The 21,164-nt window shown below is 23.3% G+C and overlaps 1 protein-coding gene across 1 annotated transcript; it reads right to left on the reverse strand.

Annotated features, from left to right (window-relative positions):
* Positions 1–547: 547 nt before the first annotated feature.
* Positions 548–19,642, reverse strand: LOC117171202 (transmembrane protein 64). Its single transcript, XM_033358283.1, has 4 exons — positions 19,189–19,642; positions 10,850–11,329; positions 3,784–3,945; positions 548–1,080 (listed from the first exon to the last, which is right to left on the reverse strand). The coding sequence occupies exons 1-4, from the start codon at positions 19,195–19,197 to the stop codon at positions 928–930; spliced, it is 804 nt and encodes a 267-aa protein (XP_033214174.1). The 5' UTR covers positions 19,198–19,642; the 3' UTR covers positions 548–927.
* Between the last annotated feature and the right edge of the window lie 1,522 nt (positions 19,643–21,164).

A 21,164-nucleotide genomic window follows, 5' to 3' on the forward strand; every position in this document is an offset into this window, starting at 1 on the left:
AGCGCAAAGTTAAAATGATACGCTTGGGCGACCAACTGTGTAAATACACTTGAGCGTAGCATTAAATTGACACGCTTGAGCGCAAATTTAAAGTGAAACGCTTAGGCGCAACATTAAAGTAACACGCTTGGGCGATCAACCAAAGAAATTCGCTTGAGTGCAAAGTTAAAATGATACGCTTGGGCGACCAACTGTGTAAATACACTTGAGCGTAGCATTAAATTGACACGATTGAGCGCAAAGTTAAAATGATACGCTTGGGCGACCAACTGTGTAAATACACTTGAGCGTAGCATTAAATTGACACGCTTGAGCGCAAATTTAAAGTGAAACGCTCAGGCGCAACATTAAACTGATACGCTTGGACGATCAATCAAAGATATTAGTTTGAGCGCAAAGTTAAAGTGATACGCTTGGGCGCAAATTTAAAGTGAAACGCTTAGGCGCAACATTAAAGTAACACGCTTGGGCGATCCACTAAAGAGATATGCTTGAGCGCAACATTAAAGTGATACGCTTGGACGAACATATAGAGAAATACGCTTGGAGAAACATATAGAGAAATACGCTTGAGCGCAACATTAAGTGATACGCTTAGATGAAAAAATGGAGCAATACGCTGGGAAGCAAAGTAGAAAGTATACGCTTGGGCGAACAAATGGAGGAATACGCTTGAGCGTAACATTAAAGTGATACGCTTGAGATGGAAAAAAATGGAGAAATACCCTTGAGCGTAAATGCTCAAGCGTAAATACTAAAATCTTGATATCTCGGAAACTAAGGCCCGCAGGATAAAAAGAAAAAATAGGTATCTAATGAATTTTGATCCACTATCTGATCTACTAAAGCTTGAGTCGAATCGGCCAGTCGAATTAATTACTCTTTCTAGATAAAGAGTTGTGGAATTCAGAACCTTTGCTCAGTCGATCAGAGATTCGAAAAATCAATTTTTGTATCCGTTAGCGAGTCGTGGTAGCGAGACTCACTCATGGCTTCGATATCGGCCTCCATTAGAGCCAATTGAAGTTCCCTGCGTGCTTTCTGCACTACATAGACCATTAGGGAGACTCCTATCACAATCTAAAATTATCACATCAGTATCTCTTATTTATTTTTTTATTTTTATTTTATTTTATTTTTTTTTTAACTTGAAACAGGGTGTCTACCCTACCTGGAAAACCTGGAATTTTCAGGGAAAATATCTGGTAATATCTGGCCTGGAAATATCTGGTAGTGTCAGGGATTTTTTTTTTTCAAGTCAGGGAATTTTTTCGAGAGCGTTTCCTTTTTGTTTTAATTGCAATATTAAATTGAATTAAAATGGTGCTTCAATTCCAAAAATAGTAAAATTAAACACTTCCCTTTTTGATTTAAAATTTATCCGTTTCAGTTGAAAATTCATGTATTTTGTTGAAAATTCGTTCTTTTTGTTTAAATTCCATGTTTTTTTTTTTAAATTTAAATCTTCTTGATTTGAAATATCAACTAATACATTTTTGGGTCCAAATTCATCTGTTTTTGAATGAAAATTTAATTACTTTGTTGATAAGAGTTACTCTTTTGTTGAAAATTAATTTTGTTGTTGTTAAAGATTCATGATTTTAATTGAAAAATTACCTCCTTGGTTGAAAAATGAGCTATTTTGTTGAAAATTTATTTTTTATTTGGCTGAAAATTTATTTTTTCACTGATAATTGAACTATTCTTGTTTGCAATTTGAACTATTTTGTTGAATATTTCTTTGTTTTTTGTTGTTGTTAAAACATAATTTTTTAACTGAAAATATGTACAACTTTTTTGGTTGAAATTAATTTTCTGTGCTGAATATTAATCTTTTTTCTTGGAAATTTAATGATTCTAGTTAGAAACTCATAATTTTAATTAAAAATTCATGTTTTTGTTTTTAAATTCAACTATTTCAGTGAAAGATTTATCATTTTAGTTGAAAATTCGTCGTTTCAGTTGAAAATAAATTTCTTAACTGAAAAACGGCAATTTATCTTCTTAATTTAAAAATGAAGTATTTTCGAGAAAGTTTGTCTTTTTTGGTAAAATTGAATATTTTATTCCATTTTTGGATTCGTCGTTTTAGCAGAAAATAAATTTTTTAATTGAAAATTTAAATATTTAAATGTTTGTAAATTTATGTTTTTAATTTAAAAATCATGAATTTTCTATAAAATTTGTCTTCTTTGGTAAAAATGAATCTTCTATTCCATTCTTGGATGATATTTGACATTTTTTAGTTTAAAATTCAACTATTTGGTTAAAAATTTGTCTTTCTTTATTTCATAATGCAAATATTCCGTTAAAAATTCATTAATTTTTTTATTTCTCAGTTTCTTTAGTTCTTTTTTATTGAATTACATTGTTTTTTATTAAAAAATTTAATCTTCTTCGCTTGAAATTTTTTTTTACTGAAAATATAACTATTATATATTTTGTTGAAAAATAATTGTTTGTAAATTTATCTTTTTAATTTAAAAATCATGAATTTTCTATAAAGTTTGTCTTCTTTGGTAAAAATGAATCTTCTATTCCATTCTTTAGTTTAAAATTCAACTATTTGGTTGGATTCATGATTTTAATTGACAATTTATTTTGTTGAAAATTCTTTTTTTTTTTTGCTGAAAATTAATTTTTCCATTGAAAATTGAACAATTTCAGTTGCAACTTGAACTATTTCGTTCAACAAATTTTTTTTGTAAAATTAAATTTTTTAACTGCAAATATTACTGTTCAATATTGAGTTGAAAACTGATCTTTTTAGTTAAAAATATTGACATTTTTGGTATAAATTAATTTTCTGCGCTGAAAATTAATCTTTTTGTTGTAAATTTAATGATTCTAGTTAAAGACTCATAATTTTAGTTAAAAATTCATATTTTTGTTTGAAATGAATCTATTTCAGATAAAGATTCTAAGTTTTAGTTGGAAATTCATTAAGTTTGTTGAATGTTAAAAATTTTGGTGGAACATTAGTTTTTTTTTTATTTAAAAATTAAATTTTTTTTCTTAAAAATTCGTATATTTTTTTGAAAACTCGCCTTTATTGGTAGAAAGTTAATCGTCTTATGTAAAGAGTCATTTTTTTATTTAAAAATTCAAAAATTGCAATTCAATATTCATCAATTTTGTAATTAATTCATCTTTTTGGTAAAAAATAAAACTACTTGGTTTAAATTAAAATTAAATTTGTTTAAAAAATATATCTGTTATTTTTCTGATGGAAAAATAATTTTTTAAACTGAAAATTTAACTATTTCATTTTTGGTTACAACCGGTTTAGTTAAAAATTCACCTATTTATTTGCAAATTGATATTTTTCTGTTAAAAATTCAACTGTTTGATTGAGAATAAATTTCTTTTTTATCGTTTCTTTAGTAGAAAATTATTCCTTTTAGTTGTAAATTTAACAATTTGGTTAAAAATTCATCTACCTTTTTGAAATTCGAAATTTCTACTTAAAAATTTATCAATTAGTACTGATTAATTAAATAAATTAATTATTTAAACTTAAATTTAAATTAATTAAATAAAAGATTAATTATGTTTGTAGTTTAACTTAATTATTAAACTAATCTATCGTGCTAAAATATTGTTAAAAATATCTTTTAACATTAATTGAATTTCTAGAAACTGAAGAGAAAAAACACTATTTATAATAAACTCGCGAAGAATTAAATCTAAAAAAAAAAAAAAAACCGGAATTTTGATCGAGGATTTGAGTAGACAGTAGACACCCTGTTAAAATGAATGTTTTTAAAAGTATAAAAAGTGTACCTGACAGATAAAAACGATGTAGCCAGTTGCAGCTGTCGATTTATCTTCGAGGACATCCTGCATCGATCGCAAACCATTTCCCAAGTAAACATTGATTAACTGAGCCGGAAGCAGACCCAGAGCACTGGCTACGTGATACCGAATTCCACTGATTTTGCTTACCTGTGCACAAAATAGGGCTATAATCAAACTTTTCAAATCTTACAAATATAATGAAATTCAATCAAAAATGTATAAATTAATAAATAAATAGAAGAATTCAAATAGTTTATTGAATTGAATTAAAAATCCTTTAAATTCTCAACATTTCAAGTAGAAATATTGCATTTAGAATAAAACAGATCAACTTTTTACCAAGTAGTTCAATTCTCCACTCAAATTATCCATTTTAAACCAAAAAGACGACTTTTTAACAAACTACGCGAATTTTCAATCCAATATGTGAATTTTTAGCTAAAAAAGATCAATTCCTAACCCAGCAGTGTAATATTTAACTAAAAAAAATTATCTTAAAGGAATAAAAACAAGAAAAATTTTTAAATAAAAAAATTCCAATGTAAAATACAAGTCTCATTTTGTGTTGAAAAAATAAATAATTTTGTAGAAACAAAAAAAAAAAAAATAAAATTATAGTTAATTTTTAATCAGAGATCAGATTTTAACTAAAATAATGAATTTTTATCCAAAATAATGATTAGTTAATAAATATTATTTCTGCCAAGTTGAACTTTTAAGAGAAATTATAAATTTTATAAAAAAAGACAAATTTTCAAAAAAAATATATGGATTTTTAAATACATAATTTAAGTTTCGGTTAAAAAAGAGACAATTTTTACACCAAATTGTGTAATTTTTAAAAAAAGATAAATTTTCAAACAAAAATATAATAATTTAATTTTGAGTTAAAACAAAGATAATAATAATTTTTAAAAAACAAAAATGAAAATAAATTTTAACAAATTGTAGTTAAATTTTCGTCAGAGATGAGATTTCAACTAAAATAATGTTTATTCAACCCAAATAATTATTAAATAATAAACATTATTTCTACAAAGTTGAATTAAAAAAAAATGAATTTTGAACCAAATATTTCAAGTTTCGGTTAAAAAAAGATACATTTTTATATCCAATTCTGTAATTAAAAAAAATATATATAAATTTTTAACAAAGAAAAATACATTTTCAATCAAAAATTTAATAATTTAATTTTAAGTTCAAAGGAATAAATAATTAAAAATAAAAATAATTTTTAAATAGTTTAACTTTTAACAAAAAAAATTAATTTTTAACAAAAGGGATTCAATGTTCAACAACAGATAAATCTTTAACAAAAAATGTAATACTTGATATTTCCAATTTTTTGAATTTTCAAATAAAAAATGGCAAATTTTCAACAAAAAAGGTGACTTTCTCATAAAATGGTAAAATTTTTACTATTATTTAAGTGATTAAGAATTCATCTTTTTCATTAAAAATGTTATTATTTAGATAAAAGTTAAACAATTTTGATAGTCATCCTTTTTAGTTGAAAATTGAACTGTTTTGTTGAAAATGTAATTATTTTGTTCTAAATTCGATTATTTTTTCCTAAATTCAATTATTTTGATTTAAATTTCTTTTTTTCTTAATTCAACTATTTTTTTTTAAATTTAAAGTTAAAATCCTATTCGGTTAATGATTCGTCATTTTAGTTGAAAATTTCTTTTTTTTTGTCTTGTTTTTTAGTTAAAAATTATTTATTTTTTTAACTCAATATTGAATAATTATATTTTTGGTGGAAAATTTCTTCTTTTAGCTGAAATTTCAACTATTTTATTAAAAATTAATGTATTCTGTTGACAATTTTTTTATATATATAGAAAATTCAACTACTTTTTTGAAAATTTAACTATTTTGCTAATAATTTATTTTTTGGTTAACAATTTTAAATTAATTTTCTTTTAAATAAACATTCATTTCATTCATTAAAAATGGTTTCTTTTCTTACCTTAAAATTAAACAATTATACTTTTGTTAAAAAATTTATCTTTATAACTTGAAAATTCAACAATTTTGTTAATTTTTTTTTTAAATTGAAAGATTATTTTTTTTGTTAAAAATTGTATGATTTAATTCAAAATTCAGCTAATTGATTGAAAATTCAATTATTTTGTTGTAATTTTTTGTAACTACTTTGTTGAAAGTTGAACTATTTTATTAAATATGTTAAAGCTTTGATAACAATTAACTTTTTTAAATTAACCTTAATTTCATTTATTAAAAATGGTTTATTTTCTTAGCTCAAAATTAAAAAATTATACTTTTGTTAAAAAATTTATCTTTATAACTTGACAATTCAACAATTTTGTTAATTTTTTTTTTTTAGTTGAAAAATTATTTTTTCTGGTTAAAAATAGTATTCTTTATTTAAAAATGTAATTACTTGATTAAAAAAATTACTTAATCAAAAAAAATTCTTCTTTTTTGGCTTAAAATTCAAAAATTTTGTTGAAATTATTTTCGTTTTTTAACTGAGAATTAACTTTTTGGCGTGTATACTTTAGTTGAAAATTCAATTCGTGTTTGAATTGTTTAATTCCTTAGTTAAAAATTATTTTTATAGTTGAAAATTTCACTGGTTTTTTTTTTTTTTTTTTTTTTTTTGAAAACTTATGTTTCTTTTTAACGCTAATCTTTTTTGGTTAAGAATTTTATTATTTAGTAAAAAATTCAACCATTTTTTAAATAATTTTTATACATTTTGATTGAACGATTTTTCTTGGTTGCTACTAAAACAAATTTTTCTGGCATTTTTTTGTAGTTGAAAATTCATTCTTTTCAGTTGAAAAATCAATTATTTTATTAAAAAGGTTAATTCCTTTTTTATAAATTCATTGTTATGGTTGGAAATACACTTTTTTTAGATTCATCTCTTTTATTAAAAATTTTTATTATTCAGTTGAGAATTCAATTATTTAGGAGAAAATACGTAACTTTTGACTTGAATATTCAACATTTTGATTGCATCTTTTATTCTTTTTGCTTCAAGAATTTTTCTTGGTTAAAAATATGAAAAAGATAAATTTTCAAACAAGGTTAATTTTCTACCAAAAAGTACAATTTGAAAACAAGAATTTTTAAATGAAATACATGAATTTTGAATTGAAGGAGACAAATTTTTAACCAAATAGTTGAATTTTAAACCAAAAAAATAAGTTTTCAACAAAGACAATAAATCTACAACTGAAATAATTGAATTTTTAAGATAATAAAAAAATTAATTTTTACTTTAAAAAAGATAAATTGTCAAACAAAACTTGAACAATTAAATTTTAAGTTAAAAAAATCAAGGTTTAATCAAATAGATGCATTTTTAACTAGACTATGAAATATTTAACTAAGATGAAGAATATTTAAAAGAAATAATTGAAATTAGACAAAAAAAGATGAATTTTCAATCCAGAAGATTAATTTCTACCAAAATAGATGAATTTCCAACGAAAAAGATAACTTTTCAACCAAAAATTGTATAATTAAATTTTAAGTCCAAAAATAAATATTCAAACAGAGAAATGAGTTGTTAATTATTATTATGGAATATTTAATAAGTATAGTAGATACATTTTCAGTTGAACAAAAAAGTTCAACCAAAAAAGAAACAAATTTTTAACAAAATAGTTGAATTTTCGGGAAAAGTTCCTTTCTATCAAAAGAAAAAACAGTTTTTCAATCAAATATAACATTTTCAACCCAAAAAATGAATTCTTAATTAAAATTATGAACCTTAAAAAAAAGTTTAAATGAGTTTAACATTTAATTAAGTAATTTTATTTCCAACCTAAAATATGAATTTACATCTGAAAAAATAAATATTTAACTGGAATTTTTAACCGACAAGCATAATTTTTAGACAAAAAGATTAAGTTTCAAAGGAAAAGACAATTTTCAGTGTTCCAGTGGAATAAGTTAAATTTTCAGTTAAAAAAGTGATTAAATTTCAACCAAAATTGTAAATCTTTGACTAGAATATTTGAATTTCAAACCAGAAAGATCGATTTTCAGCTAAGATGATGAATATTTTAATTAAATAATTTACTTTTTTTAACAAAAAGATGAATTTTCCACCAACAACATTGAATTCTATAAAAAAAAAACTAATTATCAAGTAAAAAATTAATTTTGAATGATTAAGAAAATAAAATTATTTTGAACAAATTTAACTTTTAACCACGTAATTCTATTTCCAACATAAAAGATGAATTTAAAACTAAAATGATAAATATTTAACTGGAATACTTAAATTTTTAACCAACAAGAATAATCTTTATACAAAAAGATTAAGTTTAAAAGAAAGATAATTTTTAATATTCGAGTGAAATAAGTAAAATTTTCAGTTTAAAAATTACATTAAAAAAAAATTAGCTAAAAAATAGTTAAAATTAAAAAAAAAGCGATAAAATTTCAAACAAAATTATAAATCTTTAACTAGAATATTTGAATTTTAAACCGGAAAGATCGATTTCAAACTAAGATGATAAATATTAAAAATAAACAATTTACTTTTTTTAACAAAAAGATGAATTTTCTACCAAGAAAATTGATTTCTATTAAAAAATACTAATTTTACACTAAAATTATAAATATTTAACTAGAGTACCAAAACTGGTGAATTTTTGATTAAAATGACAAAACTTTAACAAGAAAACCTAAAACTTTTATGAAAAAGAGGAATTTTCAACCAAATAAATTAATATTCAAATAAATAGTTGAATTTTTCACTCAAAAATGTCAATTTTCAACTAAAACGTTAAAATTTCATTTAAAAAAAGATAACTTTTTAATTTAAAATCGAACAGAATATTTTCTTATAAAAAAGTTGTTATGCTAAAAAAGAATCAAAAAGATTTACAATTACAAATTGTCTTGCAAATGACCTTTTCGGCTCATCAGAGACAAAAATTACAATTAAAAAAGAGGGAGAAAATTTAAATCTTCACAAAAACCATATTTTCAGAAAATTAGTTAAATTTTTAGATGAGAAAATTGATTTTCAACAAAATAGTTAAATATTCATCCAGATATGAATTTTCAATTAAAGTGATAAAGCTTAAATAACAAAATTAATTTTTAATAATTTAGTAACTTTTAAACAAGTAGTTGAAATTTTAAACAATGCGCAATTCAACAATCTTAGACATAAAAAATTTTCCATTTTATATTTTTATTTTTAAGCGTATTATTTTTAACTTGAAGAATTTTAAATTCCAGTTTTGAAGACTTGAAAAAATTAAAAGCGTTTGGGGTACAAATTTCTTTTTATAAAAAAGAATCTTATTTTATCAACTGTAAATATAAATAAATACATAATTTTTAAATTGATTTTGAAGAATTAAAAACTGAACAATAATTGACTTGATAAAACGATTCAAAATCCGTTCAAATTCATCTTTAAACCATTTAATTTGAAATTTTTTAATTAAGAAAAAGGATAGTTATTTCATATTTAGCAATATTTTACTATTAATTTAATACGAGTAAATTAAGGCTAAATATTTAAAATTAAATGATTTGAACCAAAATCGTTTCACATAGAAAGCCTTGAATTGTTAAAATTTCGAAAATCTTTAAAAATTTTAACGCCAAAATTTGTTTTTTTTTTTTTTTCTATTTAAAAAATGTTTAATTTTTAAGCGAAACTGTTAAATTTTGATGTATAAATAATAATTGAACACTTATTATTTGTACAAAAAATTCGAGTAATTTTAAAAGATATTTAGAAGTTTTGAAAATATTCAAAATTAATTTAAAACTTGAAATGATCTTAAGTAATTTAAACGAAGTGTGTGGAAATTTGGTATCTAAACATATTTTAAAATGAATAGAATTTTTCCTACAATTTTTAGAAAATCCTGCAAATTGAAAAAAATCTTAAAATCTTCCAGGGTTTTTTTTTAACTCTCTATAAACCTTTTTAAATATTATTTTTAAATATTTTTTCAAAATGAAAAATCATTTTCTATTTTTGCAGGAATATTAAGAAAAAGTTTTGGTTCTTTTGGAGCCTTTCAAAATTATTAAAAATCTTCTAAATTTTTTATTTGAAATCCGCAAAAATCTACATTTGTTTTAAATTAGGAAATTAGGAAAATTAGGAATTTATAAAAGTTGTAGGTCAAATACAATCAATTTTAAAAGTTATTTAGAAGTTCTGAAAATTTCAAAAATAATTTTAAATTTCAAAATATTGAAAACTTCTAGATTTGTCAAGATTTTGAAATAAAATTTTAAAGCTTTTTAAGGATGCTCAAATTATTTAAAATGTAAATAATTTAAGTTCTAATTCAGGAACTTTCAAGTTAAAAAAAAAATAAAATTTTTAATGTTTCTCGTCTAAAATAAGTTAATTAAATAATTTAAAAAAATTTTAAAAGTTCATTGATTGATTCTTTAATAGAGAGTATTGAAAATGTTACCGTTGATTTATATTTTTAGAACTTAATCTAAATCTTTTAAATTCTATAATTTATGAATCTTAAGAATTTTGAATTCTGCAGTTTAACCTTTAAAGTGCATTGTGGGTGTTTGATACCCCAAGAAAATTTCAAACTCTTATAAACCACAATTAAATCGAAAAAATGGAGCAAGTGTTAGTCTGCTAGCAGCAGCCGCTGAAAGTGTAGGTTAAAAAAATCGTGGGGTGCAAATAAATATCTTTTTTGAAAGCACCCATGTTGCTATTTTTTTTTTTTTATAAAAGTACACTATTTCAAAAGTATATTCATAAATTTTCAAGTTAAAATAACTAAAATTGCGTGAGTTGTGAATTTTTAAGTAAAAAACCCCATTTTTCCAATAATTTTGTAACAAACTTAAAATAAATAAATGGCTATAAAATCAACTCTACCTTATAAAAGATACCTTAAACTATATCGGATAATTTTATTGTAACCAAATATTCTATAGGGGTTAAACAATACATGATTAGAGACACTGGGGTATAGAACACCCACGATGCACTTTACTGCGATTTTTGCCATATATGCACTTTGAGGGATAAATAAATAAATAAAAAGAAGGTAGCTCTTACCGCAAAAATGGTGTTTTGCAAACCAAAAGGAATGGGCGTGAGCCTGGTGAAGAGGACAACCTTGAATGCGAGAGGTCCGGAAATGACCCTCAGAATGGCTCGAGCAGTCTCACTTTGTAGGAGTGCGCCGATGGGCAATTTTGAGGAGAGGGCGCTGAGCGTCAAGTGGGCAATCGCGATTCCCAGATTGGCCGAGAGGACGACCATCATAATTCCTCGGAGGAGTCCGAAGAGGTAGCCGCTGGCGATGATGAGGAAGAGGTAGCCAATCACGATCGGGAACGAGACGACGGTAAATAGCGCGACGAAAATTACTGTTATTATCCAGCCGTTCTGATGCTCGATCCAATAAAGGAGAACTTTTATGTAGTCGCGACAGACAAAAATTATTGCGCCTACTATTGCTAGAGTTGCGACAGTTGCTGCCACATAACAAATTGTGTTCTTGCTGCTCTCCATTGTGGTGGAGGTGCTTTTTTCCTGCATCAGCAAATAAACAATATTACGCTTTTAACACTTTAAAATATAAATACAAAATTCGACTTTTTCTTCAATATGCAACAGTTCAAAGTTCGACTGTTGAAAATGAAAGAAAATTCGAATTTGAATTTCCAACTGCTGAAAACAAAGAAGGAAACTGATAATTTAACCTTTCAAGGGCATACTGGGTGTAGAACACCCAGCGACTTATTTGCGCTTTAACAAAACGTACCAGATTCAAGAAAATGGATCATATGGCGCCAGATTAACAAATGACATGAAAACCTATTTTTCTATGTCATTTATTTTTTAGAATCAATACCTTCTTTGGAACCAACACTACAAGACTAATTTTATTTCAGAAGCGACGTATCTGGGAAGTATTCAAGTAAAATTTCAAGTAAAAATATCAAAAACTTAAAAAGTTATGAATTTTAGAGTAAAATAAGTGATTTTTAAATTTTTTTGTTCAAAAAGTAATTTCTGAACAACTTTAAATTTCAAAAACTGTTATGAACCCTTTTTATTTCAACTGTTGAAAATTGAAGAAAACAGAAATTAATTTTAAATAGCTAAATGTGCAAGCTTCTTTAATTTTCAGAAGTTGAATTTTTAAATCTATTCAATTATCAATAATTTAAATTTTTAATTTTAATTCATTGAATTCTTAACAGTTGCATTTCGAAAAAATAAATTTTCAACAGGAGGAAATTAAAAGAAAGAAAATGACCAACATAACTTTCAAGAGTTAAATTTTCAATTTTCTACAGTTGAATTGACAATTTTCTTAAATTTTTATAAATTATAAATTTTTTTTCAAGGTACTTAAAAATTGAATTTTTAGCAGTTGCATCTTAACCAGTTGAATTTTAATCAGTGAAACTGATAAAAAATTTTGAAAGTTAAATTTCTAATCTACGATTTTCAAATTTCAATTATCAATAATTACAAATTAAAAATTTAATTTTTAATTTACTGCATTTTTACCAGTTCTTTTTGAAAAAAGAAATTGTTAACCGATGAAAATTAGAAGAAAGAAAATTATCAACTGAACTTTGAACAATTAAAATTTCAACGGTTGAATTTACAATTTTCTTAAATTTTTGAAAATTTAACATTTTATTTTCAATGTAGTGAAAAAATTAAATTTTTAATTGCATTTTAAGCAGTGAAATTTTCGACTGTCGAAATATGAAAATTAAAAAAAAAGAACTGACAATTTAGTTTTCAATCTTCATCAACTTTAAACCGTTGTATCAATTGGTTTTTCATCAGTTAAAAATTAAGCTTTCAATTTTCTGACATTTTAGCCGTTGCATTTTCAATTATCGGAAACTAAATAAAATTTAAAGTAGAATTTTCAACTGTTGAAATTTGAAAATTGGAAAAAATTTAAAATTTAATTCTCAAATTTGAAAAGTTGAATTTTCAATCTTCTTCAATTTTCAGCAGTTCAATTTTTTTAATTTTCAACAGTTAAAAATTGAAAGTGTAATTTTCTACAGCTTGCAGTTGAATTTTCAATTTTCTCAAATTTTCAACATTTAAAAATTAAAAATTAAATTTTCAATTTCTTGACATTTTCAAGAGTTGAATTTTGAATTATTGAAAATGAAAGAAAAGTGAACTTTTAACCGATGAAAATTATAGAAAATTATCAATTGAATGTCGAAAAGTTAATTTTTAATATTCTTCAGTTTTGAACAGTTTAATTCTCTACAATTTTGATCAGTTGAATTTTCAATTTTCTGAAATTTTCAACATTAAAAAATTAATTTTCAATTTCTTGATATTTTCAACAGTCAAATTTTGATTTGTTGACAATGAAAGAAAATTGAATTTTCAACCAGTGAAAATTACAAAAAATTATCAATTGAATTTTTCACAGTTATATTTTCAATATTTTTTAATCATCATCAATGTTTTTAAATTTTCTACAGTTGATAATTGAATTTTTAATGGTTAATTATTCAACTGTTCAAAAATAAACCGAATTCTAAATTACATTTTAAGCAGTTAAATTTTCAAACTTCAATTTTCAACAGTTTATTTTTTTACTTTCGACCATTTTTCCCCAGTTGAATTTACAATTAACTTAAATTTTCAACAGTTATAAATTCAAAATTAAATTTTCAACTTTTAAAAACTGAAGGAAATTGACATAATTCTTACCACGTTAGTTTTTTAAAAATTTTCTTTCATTTTAATCAGTTAAACTTTCAATTTTCTTAAATTTTGAACATTTAAAAATGGAAAATTTAATTTTCAATTTCTTTTAACTTAAATGTTTTGAAATGAACTTTCAAATTTTCAAAATGAAAAAAAATTGACAACTAATTTTTAACAGTTGAACTGTCAACTTTCTTCACTTTTAAATTGCCAAAAAGTGTAGAAAATTAAAATGTTGCGGTTAAATTTTCAGTTTGTGTAAATTTTCATGATTTGAATTTGATATTTTCTTGAATTTTCAACAGTTACAAATTCAAAATTAAATTTTCAACTTTTAAAAACTGAAGGAAATTGACATAATTTTTACCACGTTAGTTTTTTAAAAATTTTCTTTCATTTTAATCAATTTAATTTTATACAATTTTCAACAGTTAAACTTTCAATTTTCTTAAATTTTGAACATTTAAAAATGGAAAATTTAATTTCTTTTAATTATCAATTTTCTGATATGAATGTTTAAAATTTCAAAATGGAAGAAAATTGACAACTTAATTTTTAACCGTTGAATTTTCTATATTTTTTTCAATTTACAACTAATGAAAATTGAACTTTCAACAGTTAACTTTTCAGTTTTCAGCAGTTAAACTTTTAATTTTCAATGTTCTGAAATTCTGAACAGTTGCATTTATAACAGTTGAGTTTTTGACTGTTAAAAAAAAATTTTAGTTGAATTTTAATTTGCTGAAAACTGAAGAAAATTTAAAGTGTAATTTGCAACAGTTAAATTTTTAATTTTCTTCAACCTTCAATCGTCGAAAATGAAAGAAATTCTAATTTTAAAATATTAAATCTGCAATATTCATTAGTTGAATTTTTAATTTTCATATGAGATCAATAGTTGAAAAATGAAATCTAGAAAATGGAAAACTATTCAAGAAATTTGGATTATCAACAGTAGAATTTTAACACATAAAATTTCAATGTTCTTAAATTTTCAACAGTCGAAAATTTAACTGTTGAAAACTAAAAAATAAATGCATTTTAAAAGTTCAATAATTAACAGTTTAATTTTAAACTGCTTAAAATAAAAAGATCGCATTTTAAACTTTTATCATTGAAGCTTAAAAAATTTGTAATTCAATTATTTTCTCTCTCCACTCTTACAACTTAAAAATTAAATTTTGTTTAATGAAATAAAAAATTGGTTTAATAATAAATAACAGATTTATTGTTTAAAAATTTCTCAATCGTTTAGATTTGGTAATTTGATGACTGGTGAATTTCCCAATGGTCAGCAATTTAACACGCTTGGAAATTTTCTTTTGTGAATTTACCGGCGACGGGAATTTTATTTTATATTTTATAGTACAAATACTTTGTTAAAAATTCAATATTTTGGTTAAAGATTCATAAATTTACTTTAAAAATAATCTTTTTACTAGAAAATTGAATTATTTTCTAGAAAATTCATTTTTTTCAAAATAATTTTTTTTTTAAATTTAAAATTCATCTTTTTAGAAGAAAATTAAACTGGTTTGAAATAAATTTATTTTGTTGAAAATTTGTCTCGTTTGGTAGAAACTAAATTTGTTGTTAATGATACAACTGTTTGGTTACAAATTACTTTTTTTACTTTGTTAAAAATTTATCCTTCTGGTTAAAAATTGATTTTTTTAGTTAAAAAATAAACTGTCGGGTCAGAAATTTATTTACCTTGTTGAAAATTCTTTATTTTTCTGCGATGAATTTTTTTTTTTTTTTAATTACAAAATGTAACTAATTTCATTTACTTTGGTAATAATTTTGCTTCTTTTTGTAGTTGAAGATTTATAATTTTAGTCGAAAATTCAATTTTTAAAGGATTGAATTTTTTTTATATAAAATTTTTTAATCCTTTAATTCCTGTAGTAACAAATATAATATTTAATCGTCATTAACTTTTTGATTTTTGATAAAATCGAGAAAAATAGCCACATTGTTAAATATTATAATAAAGGTTGAAAGAAAATCTGAGGGTACTGTCGGAAATGACTTACATGGCTAGTTCGTGCGGTGTTAAACATCACTGAAGACTTTGAAACACGATAGCTCGCTCGTAAATAATGCTCGATTATTTCTTTTTAAATAATTAGAAAGATAATCAAGTTCCACAATGAGTGAGCGCGAGCAAATTTATTTCTGAATTTCTAAAGAGGAATTAAAGGGTGGCATTAAATAAATAAACAAAAAAATTGGAATTTTTCAGGGGAGCGAAAAAACTTTCTGTAAAATCAAAAAATCGTAATCAATTTAAATAAAAATTAAAAAATTACTTCCGAGATATTACGTTTGCGAATTTTTCTATCCTTTAAGAAAGAGAATTTATTTTCAATAAACAATAATAATTTCAAGAAATATCGATGATGAAAGGAAAAAATAAAATGGTTACCACGCTCAAATTTTAACTACAATAAAAATATTAAATTTTACTGCATCTCTTGAAATATTATGAGAATTTTTTTTGTTTAAATTAAAGACTTTCTCGAATTATGTACCTAGATTTCCACTCTTGTAATGACCTAGTTTTGTGGAAAAAATCTGAAAGTGACATGAGTTATTCTTTGAAATCTTTTTTCATGGCCAAAAATATTTCCAAAAAATGTCCAAACGTGACTGGACACGAATTAAAATCCAAGTACAAAATTTAACAAATTCTTGAACTTAACAAAAATTAACGTCAAGTTTTACAAATATTTTTCATAAAGAAAATGTCTAGCTATATTTTCAACCGAGTTATCGTGTTTGAAAGTCATCAGTGATAGTGCCGCTCTCGCTAGTCTTGTAGATAAGGAAAAAAAACAGTTAAATTTTTAGCCCTAAAATTACGAATTTTCAAAAAAAGAATTAACATTTTAACCATAAAATATAAATTTTTAACTACAGTTTATAATCCTCAATCACTAAAATTAATTTCGTAAAATTAGTTCCAATTTGCAACGAAATAATAATATAAATATTTCCAACCAATAGTGGTTTCCTTGAATTTTTCTAAAAAACAAAAATGTTTTCAACAAAAAAAATGAAATCTTTAACCAAACAGGTAAAATTTTCAGCCAAAGAGATTAATTTTCTGAAAAAAAAGACAAATCTTGATCAAAATTGATGAACTTTCATCCAAATAGTTCAATATTCAGTTAAAAAAATTAATATTCTACAGAAACAATATTTCAATCAAATAATTGATTTTTTAACTAAAAAAAAAAAAGGATTCTACAATACAAAATGGAATAGTTGATATTTCAACCAAAAAGGATTACAAATTTAAATTAAAAAATTAAATTCAACCAAAAATACAACTTTTTCAAAATTATATAAAATCTCAAAGAAATAGTTAAATTTTCAACTCGAAAATACGAATTTTGAACAAAAAAAAAAAATCAGTTTCAAACAAACAGTTGAATTTTCTACCAAAAAGTAACTTAATTTTTAATCCAGACGAATTTTGAACAAAATAATTTAATTTCATACCAAAAAGAGAAAGTATCAATAAAAAAAATTAATTTGATAAAAGTAGTTCAGCTTTTGCAAATAAAAAAATATGATGTCTCAACAAAACACATAACAGTTGATATTTCAACAAAAAAGATATTAATTTTAATTTTCTATAAAAAAATAACAATTTGCATCAAAATAGTTGTCGAATTTTTAACTAAAAAAATTTTCCAACTAAAGAATTTTTAATCCAATAGAAAGATTTGCAAACAAAAAGGATTATAATTTGAAATAAAAAAAGCTGAATTCAACTAAAAGGACATATTTTACAAAAAGAAATGAATTTCTAAACAAATAATTAAATTTTCAACTTACAAATATCAATTTTTAATTAAAAAGTTAGTCTAAAAAAAGGAATTTTTAGCATAATGCATGGATTTTAAACTGAAAATTTGTCATTTTCAACCAAAAAATACGAATTTTCAAAAAAATAGTTCAATGTAGAAGAAAAACAGATGATTTTTTAACCAAATAGATTACTTCTATAAAAAAGAATGATAAAGAAGATACTTGCATTTTCACCTAAACATTTGAATTTTTGGTTCAAAAAATTAATTTTTAACAAAATAATTACATTTTTAACCCAAAAAGATGTATTATCAGAAAAAAATACAATAATAAAAAAAAGTTCAATTTGGAAGCAACACAGACGAACTAAATAGATTAATTTTATTAAAAAAAAATAATTATAAAGAAAATATATACATTTTCACACCAATAGTCGAATTTTTAGCTCAAAAAATTAATTTTTAACAAAATAATTAAATTTTTATCCAAAAGAGATGCGTTCTTAATAAAAAATACAATAAATGAAATTTTCAACTAAAAAAATATAAAACGAAGCTCTAACCAAATAGTTAACTTTTGAAGTAAAAAAAAAAAAAATATATTTTCAACCCTAAATAGAACAGTCGTGTTTTCAGTTAAAAAAATTATTAAAAAAAAAAAACGAATTTTCAACAAATCAATTCAGTTTTCAAACCAAATTAGATAAATTTTTAACCAAAGTATTTGATTTTTCAAGTGAAAAAGTTTTTCAACTGAAAATAGTTAAATTTTTGATTAAATTAATTCAAAATGCAAGAGGTTTTTAGCATTTTTTTTGTTTGTAATTTTACACAAAAAATATAGTTGAATTCAATAAAAAAAAGACGAATTATGTACAAGATATATAAATTTACAACCAAATAGTTGAATTTTCAACTAAAAAATATAATTTTTGAACAAAAACTGGAATAGTGTTAAATTTTCTGTGAAATTAATTGTTTTTAACTAGGAAGATCAGTTTCGTATAAAAAAAGCGAATTTTCAATAAAATATATAAATTATTAAGCATTTTCTACAAAAAATATTTTAATTTCTAATCAGTTAGTTACTAAATTGAGACAGAAAAATGAATTTTAAACCAACTAACGAATTTTCAATTTAATCTTGAAATTTGCAATGAGAAACAGTTGAAAGTGAACAAATATAAGAATTTTTAACAAAATACTTGCTATCATACAAAAGTAGCACTTCGAACTGAAAAAAATGATTTCCTTCTGAAAAGACGAATTTTCAACAAAATACATAAAATTTCAACTTAAAATAGTTAAATTTTCTATAAAAACAATCGAATTTTTATAAAAATACACGAATTTTCAACCCAATAGTTAAATTTTCAATCAAAATGATTTTTTTTTTTTACCAAAACAGTCACATTTTGCACAAAATACATTAAAATTTTCAACTAACAAAATATATGTTAAACAAAAGTAGTTCAACTTTCGCCCAAATAGTTGAGTTTCTACCAAACAGTTAAATTTTTGAGACAAAGACATAATTTTTCGACAAAAAAGTTGAATTTTTAACTAGAGGTTGAGAATTTTTAACAAAAAAAAATCAGTTTTAAAACTAGAAAAAAAAGAATAGAATAAAATTCTTGAATTTTAAAAGAAATGCTTGAATCTTTAACCCAATAGCTGAATTTTCAAGCAAAACAGAATATTAAATATAGTTATATTTTTAGTTGAAAAAATTAATTTTTAAAAGTGAATCTTTAAACAAATAGTTCATTAGAAAAATGTTTATCTTTTTCCGAGTCCACAATCGTTTCTTGAATTAAGAAAGAAAAGTGCGAACTTTTGAGAAATATTTAAAAATAAAACAATCATAATTACCTTTTTCATTGTTCCGCAAGATTGGTTGATTTAGCCATCTTTTTTGTCCTTTTTGTGAAAGAAGAAATACGTTCTTCTCCAAAATTCGAACATAACCTCTTGCCACGAACAGTTTCACAATTTGCACGCGATTTGCTTTTGTGCCAACACATTTGTTGATAAATATAAATTTCAACAATTCTCCATCTTCCTCTTCATCATAAAGTGCAAACTTGCTTATTATACGAGTATTACGGTTCTTTTATGATGAGTTTTATTTTCAGAATACGTGTCAGAGATTCGTGGAAACCGTTATTATATTCATGTACTTTTGCGCAGATTTATTACTTCAAAATAAATTTGCGTGGCAGAGACCAAAACAAATAGGTTCTAAATACTTTTATTTGCCACGAAGCGCTCAAAACCACTTAAAAACTATAATCGTATAACCCGTCATTTCGTCGAGTCGAGTTAAAATTACAAACACGTATCATCAGGTATTTTAGGTTGGGTAGGAGCAATCCAAGATGTCTGCACGCTGAGGGCCAAACAACAAGATCAATTGCATGGGGCCTAACGCTATGTTTTTAATAATTTGGAAAAAAATAATTTCTCACTGTAATTGTATTTTAAAATTATTTTTTATTTTACAAAGATTAAATAATTAAATTGATAAAAAAAATTTGAAACAATTTCTTCATTTAATTAAATAGCTTTTTAACAACGAATAATAATATACCAAAATAGTTATGGTGAAACATTTTTTTTTCAAAGTTTTTAAAAAGAAATTAAATTTTGTCTCATGCAATTTGTATTATTTTGTATGCTTCGCCTCCGGCATGAAGACATCTTACCAGCTGACATCACTTCATGAATTCAATCGCACCAGCCCTGTGCATCTCTCCATATTTCAGATTTTAACTTGACTCACTTCGCAACTGTCCTAAGTTTATTAGTTCCTACTATCTCCAGCGCGACGCTAGTTGTCCCATCAATCCCTGTTTTTACATAGAAAGCAATGGGACTAAATCACTTTTTTAAATTTTTTAGTAAGCAAAATGTTATTCCCATGCAAAAAATTTTTGAAATTAATATAATGTTACTTATTAAACATTTCAAAATACTTTTCCAATCATTTTTTATTAATACCGAAGACAAAATATGATTTATATGGTCATACAATAATCCTGGCAAAGTGGAATATATCCTAGATTTGAATTTAAATAAAAAGTAAAATATGATTCTTAAAGCGCATTGGTGAAAATAAATGAACAATATTATTAATGAAATGTTAAAAAAACCGCAGAAAAATTTGAATGTACTAAGTTGAAACTTACCATGTGAATACTCTTACTTATGAATATATAATGGATACAATGTATTTCTAATTGAATTTAACTAATTTTGCATTCGAAACCATTTTATTTAATAATCGGTGAAAAATACAAAAATAAATTTCTTTAATTGCTTTCTTTTATCATTATATACTTTTAAGTCTTTAAAACAAAGATGTTAAAGCATTGATTATATTTACATCTTCGACGTGTTATAGCACTATAATTTATATCTGTTCCTCTGAAAAATAGTTTTTTTCAACAAGTTTAATTATTGAATAAACTATTTTTAATGTTCTTTACATATTTTTATGCTATATGTTCATGAATTCTCATTATATTCATTAGTGTAAGTACTCGCTAAACCCTTAAATATTAAGTTGGAACTTGTATACTATTAAAACTTTTTTCACAAAACTATTTAAATATTTTATTGTTATAAATATTATTTACTGCGTTTTCAGTTATAGAAAGTATTATATTTAACTTTTTATTCAAATTCAAATCTAATATTCCACTTTACCAAGTTTATTGGTCGACCTTTTAATTCATGTTTTCCATTAGCATTTACGAGGGTGGATTGATAAGTTTCCGGCCTGACCAAGAGATGGCGCCACTAGGCCTACCTTGAGGTGGCGTTCTATAGTACCATCCTTAGATAGC

This window comes from Belonocnema kinseyi, chromosome 4 (assembly GCF_010883055.1).
Source record: "Belonocnema kinseyi isolate 2016_QV_RU_SX_M_011 chromosome 4, B_treatae_v1, whole genome shotgun sequence".
In the NCBI taxonomy this organism is placed as follows: Eukaryota; Metazoa; Arthropoda; class Insecta; order Hymenoptera; family Cynipidae; genus Belonocnema; species Belonocnema kinseyi.

Coding starts and splice junctions, on each gene's coding strand:
- LOC117171202 (XM_033358283.1), bottom strand. Junction 3,946..10,849: donor TGCAAAACACCATTTTTGCG/GTAAGAGCTACC, acceptor TTTTGTGCACAG/GTAAGCAAAATCAGTGGAAT. Junction 1,081..3,783: donor ACATCGTTTTTATCTGTCAG/GTACACTTTTTA, acceptor TGATAATTTTAG/ATTGTGATAGGAGTCTCCCT.